Source organism: Stegostoma tigrinum, chromosome 7 (genome assembly GCF_030684315.1).
Source record: "Stegostoma tigrinum isolate sSteTig4 chromosome 7, sSteTig4.hap1, whole genome shotgun sequence".
Lineage (NCBI taxonomy): Eukaryota > Metazoa > Chordata > Chondrichthyes > Orectolobiformes > Stegostomatidae > Stegostoma > Stegostoma tigrinum.
This window is the reverse complement of record NC_081360.1, coordinates 56996255-57019020: the sequence shown is the minus strand read 5'-3', so window position 1 is coordinate 57019020 and position 22766 is coordinate 56996255. Positions and strand designations below refer to the sequence as shown.

The 22766-nt window shown below is 43.0% G+C and overlaps 1 protein-coding gene across 2 annotated transcripts in view; it reads right to left on the bottom strand.

Annotated features, from left to right (window-relative positions):
* gpd2 (glycerol-3-phosphate dehydrogenase 2 (mitochondrial)) overlaps positions 1 to 22766 on the bottom strand; it is a 131614-nt gene that overhangs the window by 28196 nt on the left and 80652 nt on the right. For both annotated transcript variants that reach the window (XM_048534367.2, XM_059647282.1), the window contains exons 8-10: positions 19772 to 19936; positions 15223 to 15367; positions 13524 to 13717 (exon numbers count right to left, since the gene is read on the bottom strand). In XM_048534367.2, coding sequence (XP_048390324.1) covers positions 13524 to 13717; positions 15223 to 15367; positions 19772 to 19936 — 504 coding nt within the window. The remainder of the gene's footprint in view (positions 1 to 13523; positions 13718 to 15222; positions 15368 to 19771; positions 19937 to 22766) is intronic.

The window sequence follows — 22766 nt, the reverse complement described above, 5'->3', positions numbered from 1 at the left end:
AGCATTGCTACTAATGTATTTGTATCAGGAACCAGTGACTTATTGCAAAGTCAATAAATTGGATTGGGTAGCATAAGAGACAACAATACGCTTTTACATGGTTCCTTATCACATTAAAACGTCTCAAATTGCTCTTCACAATAAATTACTTCTGACACTGTTATGTAAGCACACTTGATGCAGAAGACAAAATTATACAAACTAAAAACTGTAAAGCTAACATAATTTACAGCACCACTACTTCAAACCTGAATGTTATTAACAGATTGCTCAGTCGAATAACAAATGCTGACTTTGTTGAGACACACTTAAAGGCTTAAAAAGTGATTTCTGATTCAAAACAATAAGGGGGATACAGATTGGATGGCTGTAGAAAATGAATTCTTTTTCCTTTACAAAGACCAAAAAAGGGAAATCATCATCATTTGAGTAACTTCACAAAGGCATTTTTTTTCATACATTTGGTAGTTCTCAACTGTTGATTAAACTAATGAGCCATAACTTGGATTCCATACAGGTCTTCTTGTCTTGTACAAAAATCAAGTTTTGGAAAATCGTCGGCTTGCATTTAAATGCTAACATATACAAGTGCACCAAAGTCTATGAACATCAACATTGAAAAATTTCACATTTTCTCAAAGATATTCCGTTCTTCTATTCTTTTTATCCAAGAGCACAATACCTTGCATAGTACTCCATCTGTTACTTATTACCCACTCACTTAACCTGCAATTGACAGCCATATTGAAACAGTGTGCAAGCCCCCCAGCAACAGAAGAGTAAGCAGAAGCCTGGCATCCAGGGCTGGCTGTTCTTCATTTCACAGATGCAGGTCTTGACATGCAAATGGAGGTTGTTAGAGAGAGAAAGGAGATCCTATTTCTGGAAGGTGATAGCAGGAGACCATCTATCCAAACAAAACAGACCAAACCAGAAGTAGCCGAAAATGCAAGTAGCAAAAATATAGCTCAAAGAAACTGGATGCATGCCACAAGATGCTTAATAACCTTTTGCGCTCTGGCAAAGTGACTTCAATATGAGAGCCTGACTCTCTGTGTGTAACCTCCAGTAGACACACTAGCCGAAGGGCCTGAGGGTGCATGTTGCTACTCAACAGGAGATAAGTGAACCGTCTTACTGACCTCTCAGCAATGCTCACAGCCTCAGCTCTATTGAGAATCTGACAGCTCTGATGTATGCAGTTTATGTTAATTAGTCACTGGTTTTACCAGAAAGGTCAGCATCTCTCTGATTTGTCATAACTCTTGAGGAAGGGCTTGTACTGAGACACTGGCTGACATGGAGTAAACAGCGACAGTTCACCACACTGCACGATGAAGTGAAAGGACAAGGTGAAGGAACATATGGAGGAGAGGGTAAAAAGATGCTGAAAACTGTACATGGAGGAGTTAGAGTACACTCTTCCCAATCTGAAAGTGCTAAAAATGCAGCTGTACTGGGCAGTCCCAGCCCTGCAGGACCTGCAACAAATCAGCAGCTAATTCTCAACAAAGCTTCTCGTGCAACCCACAGAGTCAGTTATAGATGATGAATAGCTCAGCATAGCTATGTCACTGAAGGCAGCATTGTCACATCATAAAGAGCTCCCTCTATCAGCGCATCAGCAGGACTTTGTGTACACTTATACCGGGCAGCACTGGCTAAATAGTGTGGCACCAATGAAAAAGAGGAAAAGAGAGATGCTGGAGAAGCTATGTCCAGTTCCCCTTAAATCATCAAGGAAAGACACAGAGCTGCTCAGCTGAGCAAAGAGTCCTTGGAGTCACAAGACCACAAGTCCATAAAAAATAGGAGCGGCATTAGGCCATTCAGCCCCTTGAACCTGCTTTGCTTTTCCATAAGATCATGGCTGATCTGACATTCCTCATGTCCACCTTTTTACCTATTCCCTGTAACCCTTGATGCTACTACGGATCAAAAACTCTCACTTCTATACACATGCAAGTCTCAGTTCTATACATATGCAAGTATTTAGAGCCTGGATCAGTACATGGGACTACGATTTTGTGGCTTGGTCGAGAGGGGGACAGGACTGGCTGCTCAACATTCCAGGGTTTCGTTGTGTTGGACGAGATAGGAAGGTAAAAGAGGTGGAGGAGTTGCATTCCTGATCAGGGAGAATGTTACATCTGCACTCTGAGAAGACACATTGGAGGGCTCATCCACTGGGGCAATATGGGTAGAGCTCAAAAATACGTTGGGTGCTATTACTCTGATTGGATTATACTGTAGGCCTCCCATCAGACACCGAGAGATTGAGGAACAAAAATATAGGCAGATTATGGAAATGTACAACAAAAACAGAGTTGTTATTGTAGGTGACTTTAAATTCCCAAATATTAACTAGGGCTCTGTTTGAACAAAAGGCTTAGGTAGGGCAGAATTTGTTGGGTGCATCCAAGAGGGTTTCCTGAAACAGTATGTGGATAGTCCAACTAGAGTAGGGGCCATAGCGGACCTTGTATTTGGTTAATGAGCCTAGTCAGGTGACTGACCTGTCAGTGGGACAGCATTTTGCTAACAGTGATCACAACTCCTTAAGTTTTAAGATAGCTATGAACAAGGATAAGTCAGGACCTTTCGGGAAGGTACTAAATTGGAGGAGGGTAAATTATGTCAGTATTAGGCAAGAACCAAGGAGTGTTAATTGAGAGGAGCTGTTACCAGGCAAGTCCACATTTGACAAATGGGAATTGTTTAAAGGCCTGCTGGGGAGAGTTCAAGACCGGCATGTTACATTAAGGGGGAGGGATAAGGATGGCAAGGAAACGGACCCTTGGATAATGAGGGAGGTTGTGAATTTAGTCAAAAGGGAAAAAGAAGCGTATGCAAGATTTGGGAACCTAAGATCAGACAGGGCCTGCGAGGGATGTAAGGAAAGCAGGAAAATATTCAAGCAGGGAATTAGGAGAGCAAGAAGGGGCCTTGGCAAGTAGGGTTAAAGAGAATCCCAACGCATTCTATAGGTACATTAAAAACAAGAGTATAATGAGGGAGAAGGTAGGACCACTTAAAGATAAAGGATGGAGCTTGTGCCTGGAGGCAAAGAATGTGGGTGCGATCATAGAGTAGAGAGAGATAATGGGAACTGCAGATGCTGGAGATTCCAAGATAATAAAATGTGAGGCTGGATGAACACAGCAGGCCAAGCAGCATCTCAGGAGCACAAAAGCTGACGTTTCGGGCCTAGACCCTTCATCAGAGAGGGGGATGGGGGGAGGGAACTGGAATAAATAGGGAGAGAGGGGGAGGCGGACCGAAGATGGAGAGTAAAGAAGATAGGTGGAGAGGGTGTAGGTGGGGAGGTAGGGAGGGGATAGGTCAGTCCAGGGAAGACGGACAGGTCAAGGAGGTGGGATGAGGTTGGTAGGTAGCTGGGGGTGCGGCTTGGGGTGGGAGGAAGGGATGGGTGAGAGGAAGAACCGGTTAGGGAGGCAGAGACAGGTTGGACTGGTTTTGGGATGCAGTGGGTGGGGGGGAAGAGCTGGGCTGGTTGTGTGGTGCAGTGGGGGGAGGGGATGAACTGGGCTGGTTTAGGGATGCAGTGGGGGAAGGGGAGATTTTGAAACTGGTGAAGTCCACATTGATACCATATGGCTGCAGGGTTCCCAGGCGGAATATGAGTTGCTGTTCCTGCAACCTTCGGGTGGCATCATTGTGGCAGTGCAGGAGGCCCATGATGGACATGTCATCAAGAGAATGGGAGGGGGAGTGGAAATGGTTCGCGACTGGGAGGTGCAGTTGTTTGTTGCGAACTGAGCGGAGGTGTTCTGCAAAGCGGTCCCCAAGCCTCCGCTTGGTTTCCCCAATGTAGAGAAAGCCGCACCGGGTACAGTGGATGCAGTATACCACATTGGCAGATGTGCAGGTGAACAATTCCATCCCCTATTCCCAATTCCTCCGCCTCCGCCGCATCTGCTCCCACGATAAGACATTCCACTCCCGCACATCCCAGATGTCCAAGTTCTTTAAGGACCGCAACTTCCCCCCCACGGTGATTGAGAACGCCCTTGACCGCGTCTCCCGCATTTCCCGCGACACATCCCTCACACCCCGCCCCCGCCACAACCGCCCCAAGAGGATCCCCCTCGTTCTCACACACCACCCCACCAACCTCCGGATACAACGCATTATCCTCCGACACTTCCGCCATTTACAATCCGACCCCACCACCCAAGACATTTTTCCATCCCCACCCCTGTCTGCTTTCCGGAGAGACCACTCTCTCCGTGACTCCCTTGTTCGCTCCACACTGCCCTCCAACCCCACCACACCCGGCACCTTCCCCTGCAACCGCAGGAAATGCTACACTTGTCCCCACACCTCCTCCCTCACCCCCATCCCAGGCCCCAAGATGACATTCCACATTAAGCAGAGGTTCACCTGCACATCTGCCAATGTGGTATACTGCATCCACTGTACCCGGTGCGGCTTTCTCTACATTGGGGAAACCAAGCGGAGGCTTGGGGACCGCTTTGCAGAACACCTCCGCTCAGTTCGCAACAAACAACTGCACCTCCCAGTCGCAAACCATTTCCACTCCCCCTCCCATTCTCTTGATGACATGTCCATCATGGGCCTCCTGCACTGCCACAATGATGCCACCCGAAGGTTGCAGGAACAGCAACTCATATTCCGCCTGGGAACCCTGCAGCCATATGGTATCAATGTGGACTTCACCAGTTTCAAAATCTCCCCTTCCCCCACTGCATCCCTAAACCAGCCCAGTTCATCCCCTCCCCCCACTGCACCACACAACCAGCCCAGCTCTTCCCCCCCACCCACTGCATCCCAAAACCAGTCCAACCTGTCTCTGCCTCCCTAACCGGTTCTTCCTCTCACCCATCCCTTCCTCCCACCCCAAGCCGCACCCCCATCTACCTACCAACCTCATCCCACCTCCTTGACCTGTCCGTCTTCCCTGGACTGACCTATCCCCTCCCTACCTCCCCACCTACACCCTCTCCACCTATCTTCTTTACTCTCCATCTTCGGTCCGCCTCCCCCTCTCTCCCTATTTATTCCAGTTCCCTCCCCCCATCCCCCTCTCTGATGAAGGGTCTAGGCCCGAAACGTCAGCTTTTGTGCTCCTGAGATGCTGCTTGGCCTGCTGTGTTCATCCAGCCTCACATTTTATTATCTTGCGATCATAGAGTACATTGCCGTCAGTATTCATGCAGGAAAAGGAAATGGAGGATAGTGAGACTAATGAACATTCAAACATGCTAGGGCTTTTTGAAATCAAGAAAAGGGGCTGTTGGATTTCTTGAAGAGCATTAAGGGCCCAATAGCATCTACCTCCAGAGAGGCAAGAGAGGAGATTGTTGGGGTCTTGACCAAGATCTTTGTATCCTTGCTAGCTCCTGGAGAGGTCCTGGAGGACTGGTGAGTAGCTGATGGTGTTCCTCTGTTTAAGAATGGAAATAGGAATAACCCAGGAAACTGCAGAAGTGAGTGTCATCAGTGGTTGGAAGTTATTGGAGAGAATTCTTATGGATAGGATTTATGCACATTTGGAAAAACATGGCCTAATTAGGGTCAATCAGCATGGCTTTGTGCAGGGCAGGTTCATGTCTTATTAACTTGATTAAGTTTTTTGAGTATGTGATGAAGGTGATTGGTGAGGGTAGAGCAGTGCATGTGGTCGACATGAATTCTAGTAAGGCTTTTGACAAACTCCGTCATGGTAGGCTCATCCGGAAGATTAAGATACATGGGAAGCATGGTGACCTGGTTGTGTAGATTCAGATTTGGCTTGGCCATAGAAGACAGAGGGTATTGGTGGAGGGGTATTCTTCAGGCTAGAGGTCAGTGGCTAGTGGTGTTCTGCACGGATCTGTACTGGCACCTCTGCTGTTTGTGATATACATAAATGACTTACATGAAAATGTAAGGCGACAAGATGTAGAGCTGGGTGAATACAGCATGCACACTCACCTTTACTGGCTCCAATCACGCCTCCTTAACCTGTATGTCTCCTCTCCACCTATCTTCTCCTTTATCCATTTTCCATCTGCCTCCCCCTTTCTCCCTCTTTATTTCAGAATCCCTTTCCCCTCCACCATTTCTGAAGAAGGATCTAGACTCTAAGCGTCAGCTTTCCTGCTCCTCTGAAGCTGCTTGGCCTTCTGTGTTCATCATTTTCTACACCTTGTTATTTCAGATTCTCCAGCATCGGCAGTTCCTACTAACTCTACATGAAAATGTAGATGGTTGGATTAGTAAGTTTGCAGCCAATACAAAGGTCGGTGGAGTTGTGGATAGTTAGAAGATTGTTAAAGGATACTCCAGGACATAGATCAGTTGCAGATACAGACTGGAGAAATGGCAGATGGGGTTTAATCTGGCTAAGTATGAGGTGCTGAACCTTGGGAGACCAAATGTTAAGGAAAGCATACAGTTAATGGCAGGATTCTGAACAGCACTGATGTACAGAAGGATCTTGGGGTTCATGTCCATAGCTCCCGCCAGCAAGTAGATAGGGTGGTAAAGAAGGGATAAGGGATGGTGGCTTTTATTGTTTGGAGAATTGAATACAAGACTCAGGATGTCACACTGCAGATTTATAAGACTTTGGTTAGACCACATTTAGAGTATTATGTTCAATTCTGATCACCACATTATAAGAAGGATGTGGAGGCTTTGAAGATGTTCACCAGGATGCTGCCTGGATTAGAGGGTGTAAGCAAAAAGAAGAGGCTAGAAAAACTCGGGTTGTTTTCTCTTAAGCAGCAGAGGCTGAGGGGAGTCTTGAGAGAAGTCTATAAAGTTATGAGATGCATAAACAAGGTTGACAGACAGAATCTTATTCCCAGAGTTGAAACGTCTAATACTAGGGAGCATGCATTTAAGATTAGAGGGGAAATTTCAAAGGAGATGTAAGGGGCACGTCTTTTCACACAGAGAGTGGTAGGAGTCTGGAATGCACCGCCACAGGTGGGGGAGGAGGCAGATACAAGAGGGGCATTTAAAGGACTTTTAGATAAGTATGTGAATATACAACAAATGGAGAGATATGGCCAATGGTAGGCAGAAGGGATTCATTCCATTCAGTGTCATGTTCAGCACAATATCGTGGGATGAAGGGCCTGTTCCTGTGTTGTACCGTTCTATGTTCTATGACTCCGACTCCACAACTGTCTGTGGCAAGTCGTGCCAAAGACTGTCAACCCTCAGTGAACAAATTCCTCCGCATCTCAGTCTTAATTTGGTGTCCTTTTATTCTGAGACTATTCCATCTGGCCCTTGACTCTCCCTTGAGGGGAAACATCCTCTCAGCATTTACCCTATCAAACCCCCCGAAGAATCTATATAATTCAATGAGATCACCTCCCTTTCTTTTAAATTCTCATGAGTTCAGTCCCAACCCGTTTACCTTTTGCTCATTAAGACATTTCCTTCCATACCAGGGACCATTTTAATGAACCTTCTCCGAACTGTGTCCAATGAAAGGTACTTTATTTTTGACCAGCAATGTCAGGAACATTTCACAGCCTCAGTCCACAGACAGATAAATGAAGGCCACTCTGACCCTGCTAAAGGCCCTGGGCAGCAGGATTCCATCTCTACATGTCAACTACAGGAGAAACTGTTATGCTTTTCGTATTCCAGTTTTAACATTAATCCTCATGGGAATCAATGCTTCATTTAAAACTTCTACAATTAGGATTGTGATTTTTAGAAACGTTAACAGTGACCTTTAAGTAAGGACACTGTATCACGGTGTATGAGATCCTTCCATGAGTTTACTACAGTATTCCACCTAACCAATGCAAGTATTAAACCTTGCTTTCAGCAGCCCCCAACACCTCATATTCACCATGGACGTCCAGTCCCTATACACCTGCATTCCGCATGCAGATGGCCTCAAGGCCCTCCGCTTCTTCCTGTCCCGCAGGCCCGACCAGTCCCCCTCCACCGACACTCTCATCCGCCTAGCTGAACTCGTCCTCACCCTCAACAACTTCTCTTTTGACTCCTCCCACTTCCTACAGACTAAGGGGGTGGCCATGGGCACCCGCATGGGCCCCAGCTATGCCTGCCTCTTTGTAGGTTACGTGGAACAGTCCCTCTTCCGCACCTACACAGGCCCCAAACCCCACCTCTTCCTCCGGTACATTGATGACTGTATCGGCGCCGCCTCTTGCTCCCCAGAGGAGCTCGAACAGTTCATCCACTTCACCAACACCTTCCACCCCAACCTTCAGTTCACCTGGGCCATCTCCAGCACATCCCTCACCTTCCTGGACCTCTCAGTCTCCATCTCAGGCAACCAGCTTGTAACTGATGTCCATTTCAAGCCCACTGACTCCCACAGCTATCTAGAATACACCTCCTCCCACCCACCCTCCTGCAAAAATTCCATTCCCTATTCTCAATTCCTCCACCTCCGCCGCATCTGCTCCCACGATAAGACATTCCACTCCCGCACATCCCAGATGTCCAAGTTCTTCAAGGACCGCAACTTTCCCCCCACAGTGATCGAGAACGCCCTTGACCGCGTCTCCCGTATTTCCCGCAACACATCCCTCACACCCCGCCCCCGCCACAACCGCCCTAAGAGGATCCCCCTCGTTCTCACACACCACCCCACCAACCTCCGGATACAACGCATCATCCTCCGACACTTTCGCCATTTACAATCCGACCCCACCACCCAAGACATTTTTCCATCCCCACCCCTGTCTGCTTTCCGGAGAGACCACTCTCTCCGTGACTCCCTTGTTCGCTCCACACTGCCCTCCAACCCCACCACACCCGGCACCTTCCCCTGCAACCGCAGGAAATGCTACACTTGCCCCCACACCTCCTCCCTCACCCCCATCCCAGGCCCCAAGATGACATTCCACATTAAGCAGAGGTTCACCTGCACATCTGCCAATGTGGTATACTGCATCCACTGTACCCGGTGTGGCTTCCTCTACATTGGGGAAACCAAGCGGAGGCTTGGAGACCGCTTTGCAGAACACCTCCGCTCAGTTCGCAACAAACAACTGCACCTCCCAGTCGCAAACCATTTCCACTCCCCCTCCCATCCTCTAGATGACATGTCCATCATGGGCCTCCTGCACTGCCACAATGATGCCACCCGAAGGTTGCAGGAACAGCAACTCATATTCCGCCTGGGAACCCTGCAGCCTAATGGTATCAATGTGGACTTCACCAGTTTCAAAATCTCCCCTTCCTCTACTGCATCCCTAAACCAGCCCAGTTCGTCCCCTCCCCCCACTGCACCACACAACCAGCCCAGCTCTTCCCCCCCACCCACTGCATCCCAAAACCAGTCCAACCTGTCTCTGCCTCCCTAACCGGTTCTTCCTCTCACCCATCCCTTCCTCCCACCTCAAGCCGCACCCCCATCTACCTACTAACCTCATCCCACCTCCTTGACCTGTCCGTCTTCCCTGGACTGACCTATCCCCTCCCTACCTCCCCACCTATACTCTCTCCACCTATCTTCTTTTCTCTCCATCTTCGGTCCGCCTCCCCCTCTCTCCCTATTTATTCCAGTTCCCTCACCCCATCCCCCTCTCTGATGAAGGGTCCAGGCCCGAAACGTCAGCTTTTGTGCTCCTGAGATGCTGCTTGGCCTGCTGTGTTCATCCAGCTTCACATTTTATTATCTTATTTCAGCAGCCTGATGCTCTGCTTGATGGTGGCCCTTAACAGCCAATGACTTTGGTTGTAGTGCCTCTATGACTCTTGTAAAGGTTGTGTCGTTTTATTCTTGAGTTTTTTAGGGGTGTGGCCTGAAACGAGAACTAACTGTTTTGAAACCCAAGGGTTTACAAAGATGGCTGCATGCATTGAAATCAAGGAATCTGCTACCTTTTTGTGATCCTGTTTGCATAGCTGTAGGTTCCAACAATGTGCAGACAAACTGGATCTGAGGGGTTTACAAGTGAACCTGATTGATTGGTCGACCAGTCATGGATAATAAAGGCCTTCTGCTAAACAACAACCCCCTGAGGCTGGTTGTCAGGGAGCTGAACAGCTTGGTCTGTGAATAAGACAGAGCAAAGCTTGGCAGGCCAAAATTGAAACCACTAGGTCTGCAGCAGTCAAATAACTCCCTTTTCCAGTTCTCAGCAGTAAACCACTTTAAACCAGCAGAAAAGCAGCTTATCTTTCCTTTAGCTCATTATCTAATTACCCATGATAAGTAGCGATTCTCATTAAGTACAGAAAACTAGTCTGTGCCTTCTATCAACATTTCTCTCACAATCAGGTAGTTTGGGATTCTACACATTTCTTTGAAAAAAATCTTTAACTTGTGTGATGATTCCGGGAGTAGTGGGGGCTAGTTTTGAGTGCACTACCCCAGAGAGTCATTATAGTGTGTCTTGGGTCATGTAAAAGTGAGAGTAGCCATTCCTTCAAGGGATATCCCTTTTCCTTTCTGTGTTTTCAGTGTTTTCTGTGTTTTCAGGTAGAGTTGTGACAATCTGGGCTGGTAACAGATGAAGGCATCATGGTAGCTGTTAGGAAAGTGAGTTGTTGCAGTTCAGCTAAGCATTAAGAGAGAGAAAGCTCTTTTGGTTGTAGGTTCTGACTGGTCACTCACTCAGTGACCTGGTTAGTCATGTGGGTTCAAATGATAGCGCCCCACAACTTTGAGTATGCAGCAGAGGAATTGGTCTCAGTGCCTTCGGTTTGAAATTGTTTACACTTCCCATTCACACAAACAAGGCATCAGTGACTTGCAAGGTAAAACAATATGTTGCTGCTTGTAACATTTTACTAAGGTCCACTGCTGATTCTTAGAAAGTGCCAGTGTTGAAGATGGCAATGCCCCAGTGACTCTGACAGTTCAACGGCTGAGCAAACAATATTACGAAGAAGGGAAGACACTTGAAGGTCTTCTGCTTCTGCTTCTGCTTCAAAGCTCACTTCCAATTTGCCTAGATTTTTACAGTCTCCTGCAGCATAGATTCAGAATCATGTATCTTCTTCTTCCTTGGCAGTTAGACATAATGCTTTAGGTATGTCTTCTGTTGTCATCCTGACCTGTGGTCAGCTTTACTTCCTATTTCATGCCCAAGGCTTGAGCTCTGCCCTGACAATGCTGATATTCATTGCTACTCAACTAAATCTCTGAAAACCTTAAACCTATGTTCAGTTGTTGCCTTGCTCACCCCTCAGCTGTGTGGTCCCACAATCCCTGGAGGGTTTCAATCCTTTCATCACACCAGCACATGCAGGGTACTTGCTCTGATAGCACTGTTTGCCAGCCAGGTTTCCCTTCAATGAGCCCACCTAATTTCTGGTTCCCTGTGTAATCACCTTCTTGTAGCTGTAGTGTCCATAATGCATCGTATAACCTGAACAACACTGACAGTGTTATAAATTAAGTTATGATGAGCTGACAAACTTGTTAAGAAGATCAACCGTCCCTTCTCCAAAACAGGTCTACTGCTGGCACCCATCCTGCTGTCCTGGCAAAATTGCTGGCAGCAGAAACAACATGCTGAACTGACACAGTGGCTGGCAATGCTAATTTTCATATCCATCTCCCTCTTCTTAACCCCACTCCTATTCAAAATCCTGAGCCCAGCATTTCCCAGAGTTTTGTCCCGCAGTCTTAACCTTTCAGCATATACATGTTAAAAGTTGATGAAGGACAAAGATTTGTCAGAGAGAGCTACATGTTAAATTTTGCACACGTTATATAAAGCTAGGAAACTCAGTATGGAGTGCAGACGAGAATAAGAAGTTACAAAGGGATATAGACAGGCTCAGAGGGCAAAACTATGGCAGACAAAGTTCAGCATGAATGAGTAAATGGTCACTTACTTCTGGAAAAGATAAATCAGAATATTTTCTTACCTATTCCAGACTAGTGACCAAGCAGGAGCAATGGGACCTAGGTACACAAATCACTAAATTCAGTCCAAAACACAATCAAAGGGACTAATACAAGGTTTGCCGCCATCTAAAGGAATTTAAAATTGAAAGAGTGAGCTGAGTTCTAATCTCAGTGCTCCTTTAGTGTGCTGTTAATGCCTATCACTGGAATCATCCGATTTGGGCACTGACGAACTTAGACTCCATCATCCTGTCAGTTCTCTCAGTGACAGATGCTGTCTGACCTCCTGATTAGAGTCTTGTATCTAAGTCAAAAACACTCTGAATTTCACATTTGCTCCATTAAGTCATAAAATTGAGCTACAAATTCTAACTTGTACATTAGAGAGGTAAAACATTAACTGTATATGCTATAGCTGCATTTTTAAATTAAAACCATTCACATTACTCCACCTTATATGAATTGGGAATATGAAAATGACAGTAGGTCATTTGATGAACATTTACAGCATATTGATTTATGTTTTCAATGTCCTGTTCAATATAAATACCACAGCATATACTGTTATAAAAACTTGGACTACATTTCAAATGCAACTGTTGCTACCATACTGGTCTGTCTACCTAAAATGAGGCATTTATCATATTATGAGAGTACTGAACTCCATTTATAAACCATGCCACCAGAAACACCAGCTCTTGTCAGACTATAATTAAACAGCTGAAATGTGTCCAAGTCTCCAGAAGTGCTTGGGATAAACATTTGCACGATCTGAAGCAGATCAATATGGCCAGCACAGTTTGTTGAGATAATATATCCCTATTTATAAATATTGTTAATTACTGAGGTTTAAACACTTTCGACTGTCTGAAAAGGCTCTTACAATGCAGAACCTTTGACTCCATAGCAAACTTAGACACTACCCCACTCAACTTTAAAACATTCAAATGGACTTCAAACCTGAAAATTCTGAGAAGTGTCATCTAGCAATGAATAATTGATACTTTGATGGGGTTTCCTGTTACCTAAATATGCTGTACACAGGATAACATATCACCAATGTCCATATCCATCACTCTTTCTATTGTAATTCATTGGTGTGTAGCCACAATCAGCTTCAGATCACACAGGAAAAGTGAACACCCATTGTCTTTTCAGGCCAACTGGAGATAGGCAACAAATGCTGACCTGGTTGTTGATGTACAAATGTAGGCCAAAAAAAAGTGCCTGCACTCAGAATTTAAATACATAAGGATAGACAGTGACATGCTTACTTTCCAATAGCATCCCAAAAGTAATACTCTAAAACTCAAGAGTTCACCCAAGAGTGGAGTGGGTCTTGTGCTTGCAGCAAGGGCAGAACCAGTATCAACAGTAACGTGAGACAGAACGGCCTTTCCATTCTCCAGTTCCCCTATTTGCAGTGTCTAAGTGGAACCTTGTAATGGGGTTTATCCAAGAATCTTTTGCAAAGCAGATTATCAATCCTCTGTTAACGTGCTGGGATGTTACTTCACTGGGTAACAGCAACTCTTGTTCAAAAGAAGACTGTAAATGTGCCATCCACTGTTAGAAAATGTAATTCTAATTTCACCACAAAATTAGCTTTTGAATACATTGATACTGCATTTATTATAAATCATTACCTTTTGTTTCTAATTTAGAGATTTTGATATTACTTAAATGCACAAATTACCTTCAACATCGGAGCTCAGATAATTCCGTATTTCCTTGAGAATAAAATTAATCTCCTCCTCATGGGGCTTGGGCTTAGATGTAACCTCTGTTGCAGTGTCAGTGGTTCCTGCAATGACCACTTTCTCCCATGGTAAGAAAAATATAACTCTGCCATCACTAGTTGCTGGGTCAAGCAGTCCCATGGCTTCAGGGCTGAAAGGGTAAAAGTTAAACTTACTTTCATAATATGTTGCCTGCATTCGAGTCATTCGATGCATTAACTGTGAAAATCATTGGATGTATTTGGCTCTTAAAATATATCATCTCCAGTTCCTTGCTCAGGTACCAAACAGCACCATAGCTACTAAAAATGCAGCCAACTGGCAACTTTTACCAAAGTGTTCAGAAAATAATTAAATCCCAGAGTTAGCTGCCTTACACATAGATATTATTACAATTTACCAAAATAATTGTTCAAGGAGAACAAATTGTATTTGTTTTTAGAACATAGCTTTCCTCCCTTTTCTTTCCCACTTTCCTTTTCGTGCGAAAACAAAAACCCAAGAAATTACATATGCTGTAACAAAACAAACTTATGTTTATCTTAATTAAATAGCAATTTGCCTCCAGTGCTAAGGAAAAATGCCACCTCATTATTACAACATCCAGCTTCTTCTTAGATGAGCCAATTTTCCTGCCTTTAAGCACCCTTTCTATAGCCATTCCAGTTTTTATTCACTTGCTGCCTAAATAAATGTTTCCTGATTGCAATCCTGAACTTTTCTTTCTCAGTCCTGAACCTCTGTCCTCTAAAAAAATATATAATTTTCAAAATCAGCAAAAAATTACTAAATATCTGACACTGCCAAAATCCCAGTGAATTGGAATGGAAGATTTTCAGACTTACTGCATTACATCAATGGTGGCAATGACTCTGCTGCCCTGTAAGATTCTACAATTCTATGATTCTGAGCTGTGGCAAGATTTCATTCAAATCCAAAATCACTCATTTTGTTTCCCATCATCATTGTATAACTACATGTGGCAAACTGTTCCATATCTCACTACACAAACGGAACACTTGAATATAAGCTCCTATGTAAATGACTAATTTTGTACAAACTGTGCTTTTAAAACAGAAATTACTCAATATTGCCAAATGCACCTCTGTCAATAATGTTTGACATTAATATCCCAAATTAAAGTTAAGATAACAATATGAAATAATTATCTTTAATAAATCAGTTGCTTTCAAATGAATGATTCCTTGAAGGATTTTTGTACAAAACATTTTGCATATTTCAATATAAACTTTGAAGGGAAAATGAAACAAAACTTGAAAAAGCAGCAAGTCGATTGCTTTGAGTTAGGTAAAATCTATGGGATTTGTTTTACAGATTAGACCTGGAAATAAACTAAACTACTTAAAGATAACAAGAAAAACCATGCCAATCACACAGTAATTATCTTTGTTTACATTACTTTTTATTTAGATTACATGATTATCCACCTTACACTCTGATAGAGGATCTCTTCACACCAGAGCACACAAATAGATAGACTTTCACTTGCAGTGAAAAGTGGAAGAAAGTAGAGTGCATTTCACGACTGTGTTATAGCTGGTCCACTGTTGTATAACAGAAGTCCAAGTAAGCAACATTTGTTTGGGGGCTTTGAGAATTAGTTTTTTAGTTGCCTCTAATAATATATTTAGTTACCTATAATAACCAGGCAAGACAATGTGCACACCAGAACTAGGCTGACAAATTTTTTCCACGTTCTCATCATCCATTTGACGCAATGAATCTGTGAAAGGTCCTGTAGCATTGATAACACATTTGGCTTTCACATCAAAAAATTCCCCTGTGAAAGAAAAAACATATTAATGAGGCAAATGTCTATACCTTCAAACTCATACTTCTGGATTTTTAACTTTTTGGTGGAAAAGATCTTCAAAATGGAGTGGAAAAATTTATGAGTTGCTAGCTTATTCACCAACCCACTAATCAAGAGCGCTTTAGACATTTACATTGCAGCTCCATATTATGGTAAACCAATTACACCATTTTTGTGTGAATTAGTATTCATTGAAGTTATGACAGTTAGCAACAGTTGAGTTTAGTCTTAATGACAACATGTATGATAAATAGATGGTGCTTCCATGGGATCCCCGTTACATTGAGTTCTTGCAAACATCATGGTTGGGTTCCATGAAAAACATATCCTTGATGAGAGGATAGCTTAATTCCCATCCCTCATATATTATTTAGTATGCAGGTGATACATGCGCTATATGTGCATCGCGTGTGTAAGAAATTCCTTACATGTCTTAGTGGTCCCCATCCTGTGTTAAAATTCTGAAGCAGTCAAACTAACTCCCTTTCCTTGATGTCCCGGATGAGGAATCAGCAAACTCATGAATGCTGGTGTTTACCTCAGACTGAAGGTAAGTACCTCAAAGCTTTCAGCAATAGCTGCAGCTAGCTGTTTCACAGTGCTTTTATGCAGCTGCAACACGAATGGCGATCACCACTCACAGATCCTACTTACAAGCCAAAAAGACAGCTCACCTATCGCCCAAATGAGTAATGTGGTCTAAGAATTTCCATGCCAGTTTGATGCATGGTATATATGAAGAATAGAAAGACTGGCAGATCATATCAAACAGCATATCTTTTGACCATTTACAAAATGCAAGGTACTGACCGTACCCAGCCAGCCATGCTTGCAGGACTCAAAACAGTGTCAACTTTAGATGTGCTTATGTGATTGGAAAACATTTGCTAACTAATCCTGAATTTCCAAGTAATTAACCAATAAAGGCCTGACAATCAGGTTCACAGTAGGGTACACTTACGAGCGCATTAATTATTATACAGGGTCTGCTCTTCGCAGTCAGAAAGCTTACACATTGTGCCTGCTTCATCTCAACAAAATAGGTGACAGCCAATTTCTCATTCTTTCTCCAGAGTAATATGTTGACCAACCACAGTCAACCCACTTCGTCTAAAATTTAATGAAAGCAGTTAAGTGGCATAATCTAACTGGTAGGTTCTCCACGGAAACCGCTGTCCAGAGACCATGGGCTAACCAATCACAACTCTCTTCACACACAGGTTAAAACATTGTTTTTCCCTTACCAATGCTATTCTTGTGAAATTGCCCTCTGTTGTCTCATCAATGATAGAAAGAATGATGGAGTGCAGGCAGGTCCATGAGCATATCCAACAGACAGTGAATGTACTGGATTGGAGTCTTCACAGCAGTAGCCATCTGTGCATGGAGGCAGACAGATGCACACATACTGGAGCCAGCACAGTACTGCTAACATTGGTGAACTCCTCCATCCTTTGATCCAGCTTACCAACCATCTCTGACAAACCTGTTTCTTGTTCCTATGGTTTTATTTCAGTTTGACAAAGCCATTAATGGCCAAGAGCATAAGGACTGTCTTCTGCCTGGGGATGAGATGGCACCTGGTCTCTATCAGACCTGCATGTCTAAGACCTGGGGCATTTCTTCCTCAAACAGCTGTGGAGAAATCAATGATGTGCTCACCAGAATGTGTTCTCGAGTCTCATCTAGAAAGTGTACCCACAGTAGAGAAAGATTTTCAGCTGCTACATTGTACAGGTGGAAGACTTGCCTGTGAATTTGCTGACGGTCCAGTAGGTGGAGGTGGAGCTGAGGTTCACTGAGCATCACTAGTGCCCACATTGATAAGCGCCAGGGATAAATGTTTGTACAGGTTAAAAATGAGTTAGTGTTGGTGGAAAAGGGAGAACAGTTCTTCATAGTACAATGGAGCTTAATGGAGTTCTTCACCTTCCCAAATGAGTGCCTCTGTTCTTGTCTAGCCAAATTGAACATCTTTTCTTCATATGGCAATGGGAGCCCTATAGGCTTGCACCCTCTTGGAACAGTTCTGAAACACTTCTCCTATAGTGACACAAAGAGAGGGTTGAGTATGATGAAAGTGTATGGCAGAGTCATTAGTACTAACGCAGGGGCAGAAGTAGTGAGGTTTGCCCAGTGAGTGAGTAGGAACCATAAAGGGCAGGAAAGGTGAGTAGTTAAGAGAATGAGATAGGTGTGAACCCATGCAATAATAAGAGAGACAAGGATCTCAGGATGTAGCATCAGAGTAAAGGGACAACACTTTACAACAGATGATAAGGAATTTCTTCAGAGGGTGATTAATCTGTGGAACTCCTTGCCACAGAGATCTGTGGAGGCTAAGTCATCAAATGTGTTTAAGACAGAGATAGATAGGTTCTTGATAGTAAGGGGAACAATGAGGAATTTCCCTGCTCCTGATGCACATTTCTAGGAAACAGACACTAAAGAGGGCCCCCTGCAGAATTAAGGAAATGAACAGCAGATGATTGTTCAAAAAAAAGCCAACAGGGGCTGTGGTGGACTGGCTGCCGTAATTTTGTTCGAAAAACACTCTGTTGAGAAATGGTAAAATTCAGCCCAAAGTCAAGAATCAAACAGTCTTTTCTCGGGTAACTGTAGGACGTTTTTAGCACTAATCAAGAAAAGAGGGCTTCATTCGCTTGGGTATGCGCAGGGTATAGAGGGTAATGACATCCTCAAGGATATGCCATATGGAAAGAGAGCCCATGCGAAGAGGCTACCAGGACCTCCAAAGCTCAAATACAAGAGATCAAAAGAGATATGAAAACCCTCAACATCGTGACGAAAGGAGAAAAATGACAATCAATGTAACTGGCAACATGAGCTATGGGCAGAAGTTTGCCACCACAATGACACCTAAGTTTAGAAGCAGCAGCACCGCAAACAGAGTGTCAGCAAAAATCGCCCTCCCAAGCCTACACCTGTTCATTAAAAGTCCAGTAAAATCTGAGGCAGGCAGGTAGTACAATTAAATTATCAGCAACCCACATCGTGAGAGCAAGCATTCACCTACGCAAAACACCTTTAATACAAACTGGAAGAATTCAAATGGAGGCACCCTGCCCCACCTCAATAATACTGTTATAATTTCGCATTTACTTTATGCAGTTTTGAAAACAACACTGTTCAAAATATATAGAATACATAATGGGTGGATGGACCTAATATGCTGGGCAAGAGAGCTGGGTAAAACGGAATCCGAGTTGGTCATAATAGCATGCCAGGATTTCGGAATGGCTTCTGAAATACAGGATTTATACTTTTGACATGACCATATCATAACATTAGATTTCACTCACTTTACATTCACAGCGAGGAAACATAATTAGTCTTTTCTGACCTTTCAACAACCATGTAATTAAGTTTAATGGTTATTGATTTATTCTGCCAGCATCCTTCCTCCCATTTCTCCTGAACCAGCAAACTCTGGGTCATGTTTCCCTAGGTATCCTCAAGTACTTTAGCTAAGTGTCCACTCTAAATATCCAAAGTAACCACTGTGAGTAATTCAAGATGAAGAACTTTGTTGCCAAACTAGGATCTCACCTCAGTCAATACCACACATCTATGCTATTCAGCTAAGAGTGCTCAAAAACAGTCAGAAGCGGGAACCTGGGCGCCTCTGCCACCACAACTGTACAAATGGCAAAACTCAGACATGGCACAGGAAAAGAAAGGACAAGCAATGAAAATGGAACGGTTCCATTTCCCACACTGTTGATACCCAACACCAACACACCAGTGTTGGGGACAGGTAAGTTACATCCTTGATTCAGCCAAGAGCTTAATGCATTATCCTAATCAGGGTTCTAGGGTATCAAAACGACCCTAACAGTATTTTAATTGGGTCCCATATTGAGAAGCCACCGTGGCTTTCATTTCAGGCCAAAACTGGTTTGTAGACAGTGAGAAGGATAAATGAAATAAACGACCTATATAGGATTAGTAGTAACAATAATTTCTTGGATGCAAAACAGTTTCAGGCATGTTGAAGTGCTTTACATAACCAATTTCTTTTGAAGTATTTACCTATTGCGATGTTCACAATACAACTCAAATTGGATAGTGTTTTTTTCCTTCCCAAGAAGTGATATCATATTTGAATAGAGCTCCAATTTCAGACAAACATTTATGCCCTGGCATAAATTTCAATGATAATGAAAATAGCAACTTTTGCTACAAATCATTTACAGATTTAAAGGCCTTCAGCTATAAAATACATTCATATTAAATAGACTAAATAAAGCCTGAATTAACTACACTTAAAATTACTCATCTATATCAAAAAATAAAGTAACAATACTGGCATTGAAGCAATTAACAGTCCTTAAGGTGACACATACATACCTGTCTCAACATCCCTGCACCTAGCTCCACATACGTATTCTTTATTGGTGCCTGGGTCTCTGGTTTTCAGTAGGCTCACAGCTTCAACGTAATTGGCAATGGCAGCACCGTACCTGGCAGCAGTCAGAGCGATAGTAAGGTTCATTCGAGCATCGTTGTGTTGTCCTGCAGCAGTGGACAGATTCCAAGACAGGACATGAGTCACCTCAAGCCACTGACTTGTGGTATGGAAGTGTGTCAGAACAGATCTGTCACATCTGTCCCTGTCATTTTTAATACGTCTCATCTTTAGCCAAGACCTAGAATAATAATTCTAAGAGTAATTTACAGCACTCTCCACTTTAAAGGCCCCAACAGTGTCAATTAACAATCCCTGTAAGCTACACAACTTGAAAGGATTTTGCTAAGAAATATCTTGGTGCTGTGATTCATGTATAATTCCTTTAACTGTTTTAGAAAACCAGATGTGATCTATCTCCTAAGTCAAAGGTCATAAGTTCTTCAATTTAAAGCAAAGAATTAAGAAGATGGAAATGAACAAAGCTTAATTAAATTAGCCAGTCATTCTTATGTACATCATTAAAGATTTAGTGCAGAAAAATCCCCAGCAAAAGAAAAGGGAGAACAGAAATGATTAATCACATTTAATGTCAGTGTCTCGGAGAATTTCTTCTATTTATTTTTGCAACTGAAGTTAAAATCATGAATGTTGTGCTGTGAGTAACATTGTTCTGCATTGCAGGGATACAGACTCCGTGTGCCCTGAATTGTTAATAACTAGGAGCTAGGTAACTTGTAGTCAGGCTAACACTACCACAAGCGAACAGTAATTTTACCAACCATCTCATGAAAAATGAAGGGAAGTTTTTGTAACTAACCACCAGCAATACTGAATTTTGCATGATTACTAGTTATGAATAGAAAGAAATGTTTCGTTGGACTACACAAATTTAGCTTGACCGAATTTTTCTGTTAAACTGGTTGCAATTTGTCATACAGTTTTTTAATATTCAGACAAGTTATTCATGGCCCTTTCTGGTACAAAGGATAGAAGGCAAATATCTGAACTAGAATAAAGCCAACATGTGTGCGCTGATACACGTGTTCAACTAAACAAATACTAGAAAGTCATTTTATCCTTCGATGCTGAAATTGCAAACCTGCTCAGTAACTCATAGTCAGTTCTCACACATACTTTTGATCTTAAATCAAAACTATTTCTTTCTCATTTTACACTTCTACATAATTAAAGTAATAAACTTTGAAGCCTGTGAACTTTGTTCTTTTTTAGAAAATACAAATTGTTAACTTCTGGTCATACTTCAAGTTGTAACTATTCAAACAAGTAATCTTGTTAAATAAGTAAAGCTAACGATATTTTATAGGTTCAGTAAACCAGACAGCAAAGATTTCGCGTGCAGTTATATATATAATATATAATGCAGTTATACACATAACCATCAAGTCAGTGAGCAAAGCCAATTTAATCTGTGGCTCCCCCTGAGGTAAGTATAGTTCAGTGTCCTGCCCCCACCCCAACCTCAGCCATAATCCCCATTTCCTTAAGGAAGAGAGTGCATTGAAGTGAAGAAAATTCTTCACTGCAATAAAACGATCTAAAATGACAGGGACAATAATGACAATGAATTTCATGTCTCCAAGTCATGAGTTTGCAATGCTTGACTGGGCTGACTTGTCCAATTAAATTGTTGCAGGTACAGCGGGAGACACTGTTATCATCTGCATGCTTGTGGGGATGGTTCCTCTGGGCTAGTGAACTGTCATGGAATGCAAACTGCTCCTGTTTTCTTACATGAAGACATCCTAAAGACCCGAATGCACATAGCTAAGCACTGGAATATACTTCCTGACCAACACAAGAAGACTGTCTTGTAAGATTGTTTAAGCTCCGCATCATACAATGTACAAATAACTGACCCCCAAGAAAAGCACATCCAAATACCAAGAATCCTTGCAATGGCTTCCAAATAATGTGTCTTCTTCGATTTTTCTTCAGCTGCATGAACGAATCTGACAGATCACTGCTCAGATTTCAGTCACATTCTATAAAAAAAATATGTTGCCTTTTTGCCTTCCAAGAAAATCCAGATATCAACAAATGCTAAATGAAGTCTGACATGTACCCCAAAGAAACAAAGTAGTGAGTTTGCGGCTACAGCGGAAACCTTGAATAAATGGGACGTGCTGTATACACCAAGGCTAACAACTAACATATGCTTTGCTTTTCTTATGCCATCATAGAGCACATCTACCCTGCAGTAAAGTAGATTCTTTCATTACTCTCTGGTCTGTGAATACTGCAGCTTAGAAGAGAAATTTTCAATGAAAGCTTTAATTACTCCAGATGCTATGGATTAGCTATTGGTTCTTAACGCCTGGTACTAGAGTTCAAATCTAGTTGGATCTAAAATGGTGGTGGGGGAATTGGGTCAGTCAGAGCACACTAAAAATTTCATACATCCAATTTTGCTTGCTCTATTTTACCCCACAACCTATCTGACGTTTTGCTAGCTGCTGCTCTTAGGAAATCGTGTGCAACTGTCATTAATAAGAGCCCCTGGGGATAGAAGTAGAATATCAGCATTGGTAGAGAATTGGCTAACGAATAGAAGACAGACAAAAAAACCCGAAAGAACTGCAGATGGTGGAAATCTGAAATAAAAACAGGTACTGCTGGTAAGTCTCAGCAGGTCTGGTAGCACCTGTGGAGAGAAATCAGAGTTAATGTTTCGTATCTAGTGATGCTTCTTCGGAGACCTACTGAGATTTTCCAGCAATTTCTGCTTTTGTAATAGAAGATAGAGTTGGGATAAGGAGGGATATATTTTCTGCATGGTAATCTTGAACTAGTGGACGGATCAGTGCTGGGGCCACAATTATTTACAATACATATTCATGACTTAGATGACAGATGTGGATTATACCATTACCAAGTTTGCGGATCACAGTAAATTGGTTGAAAAACAAATAATAT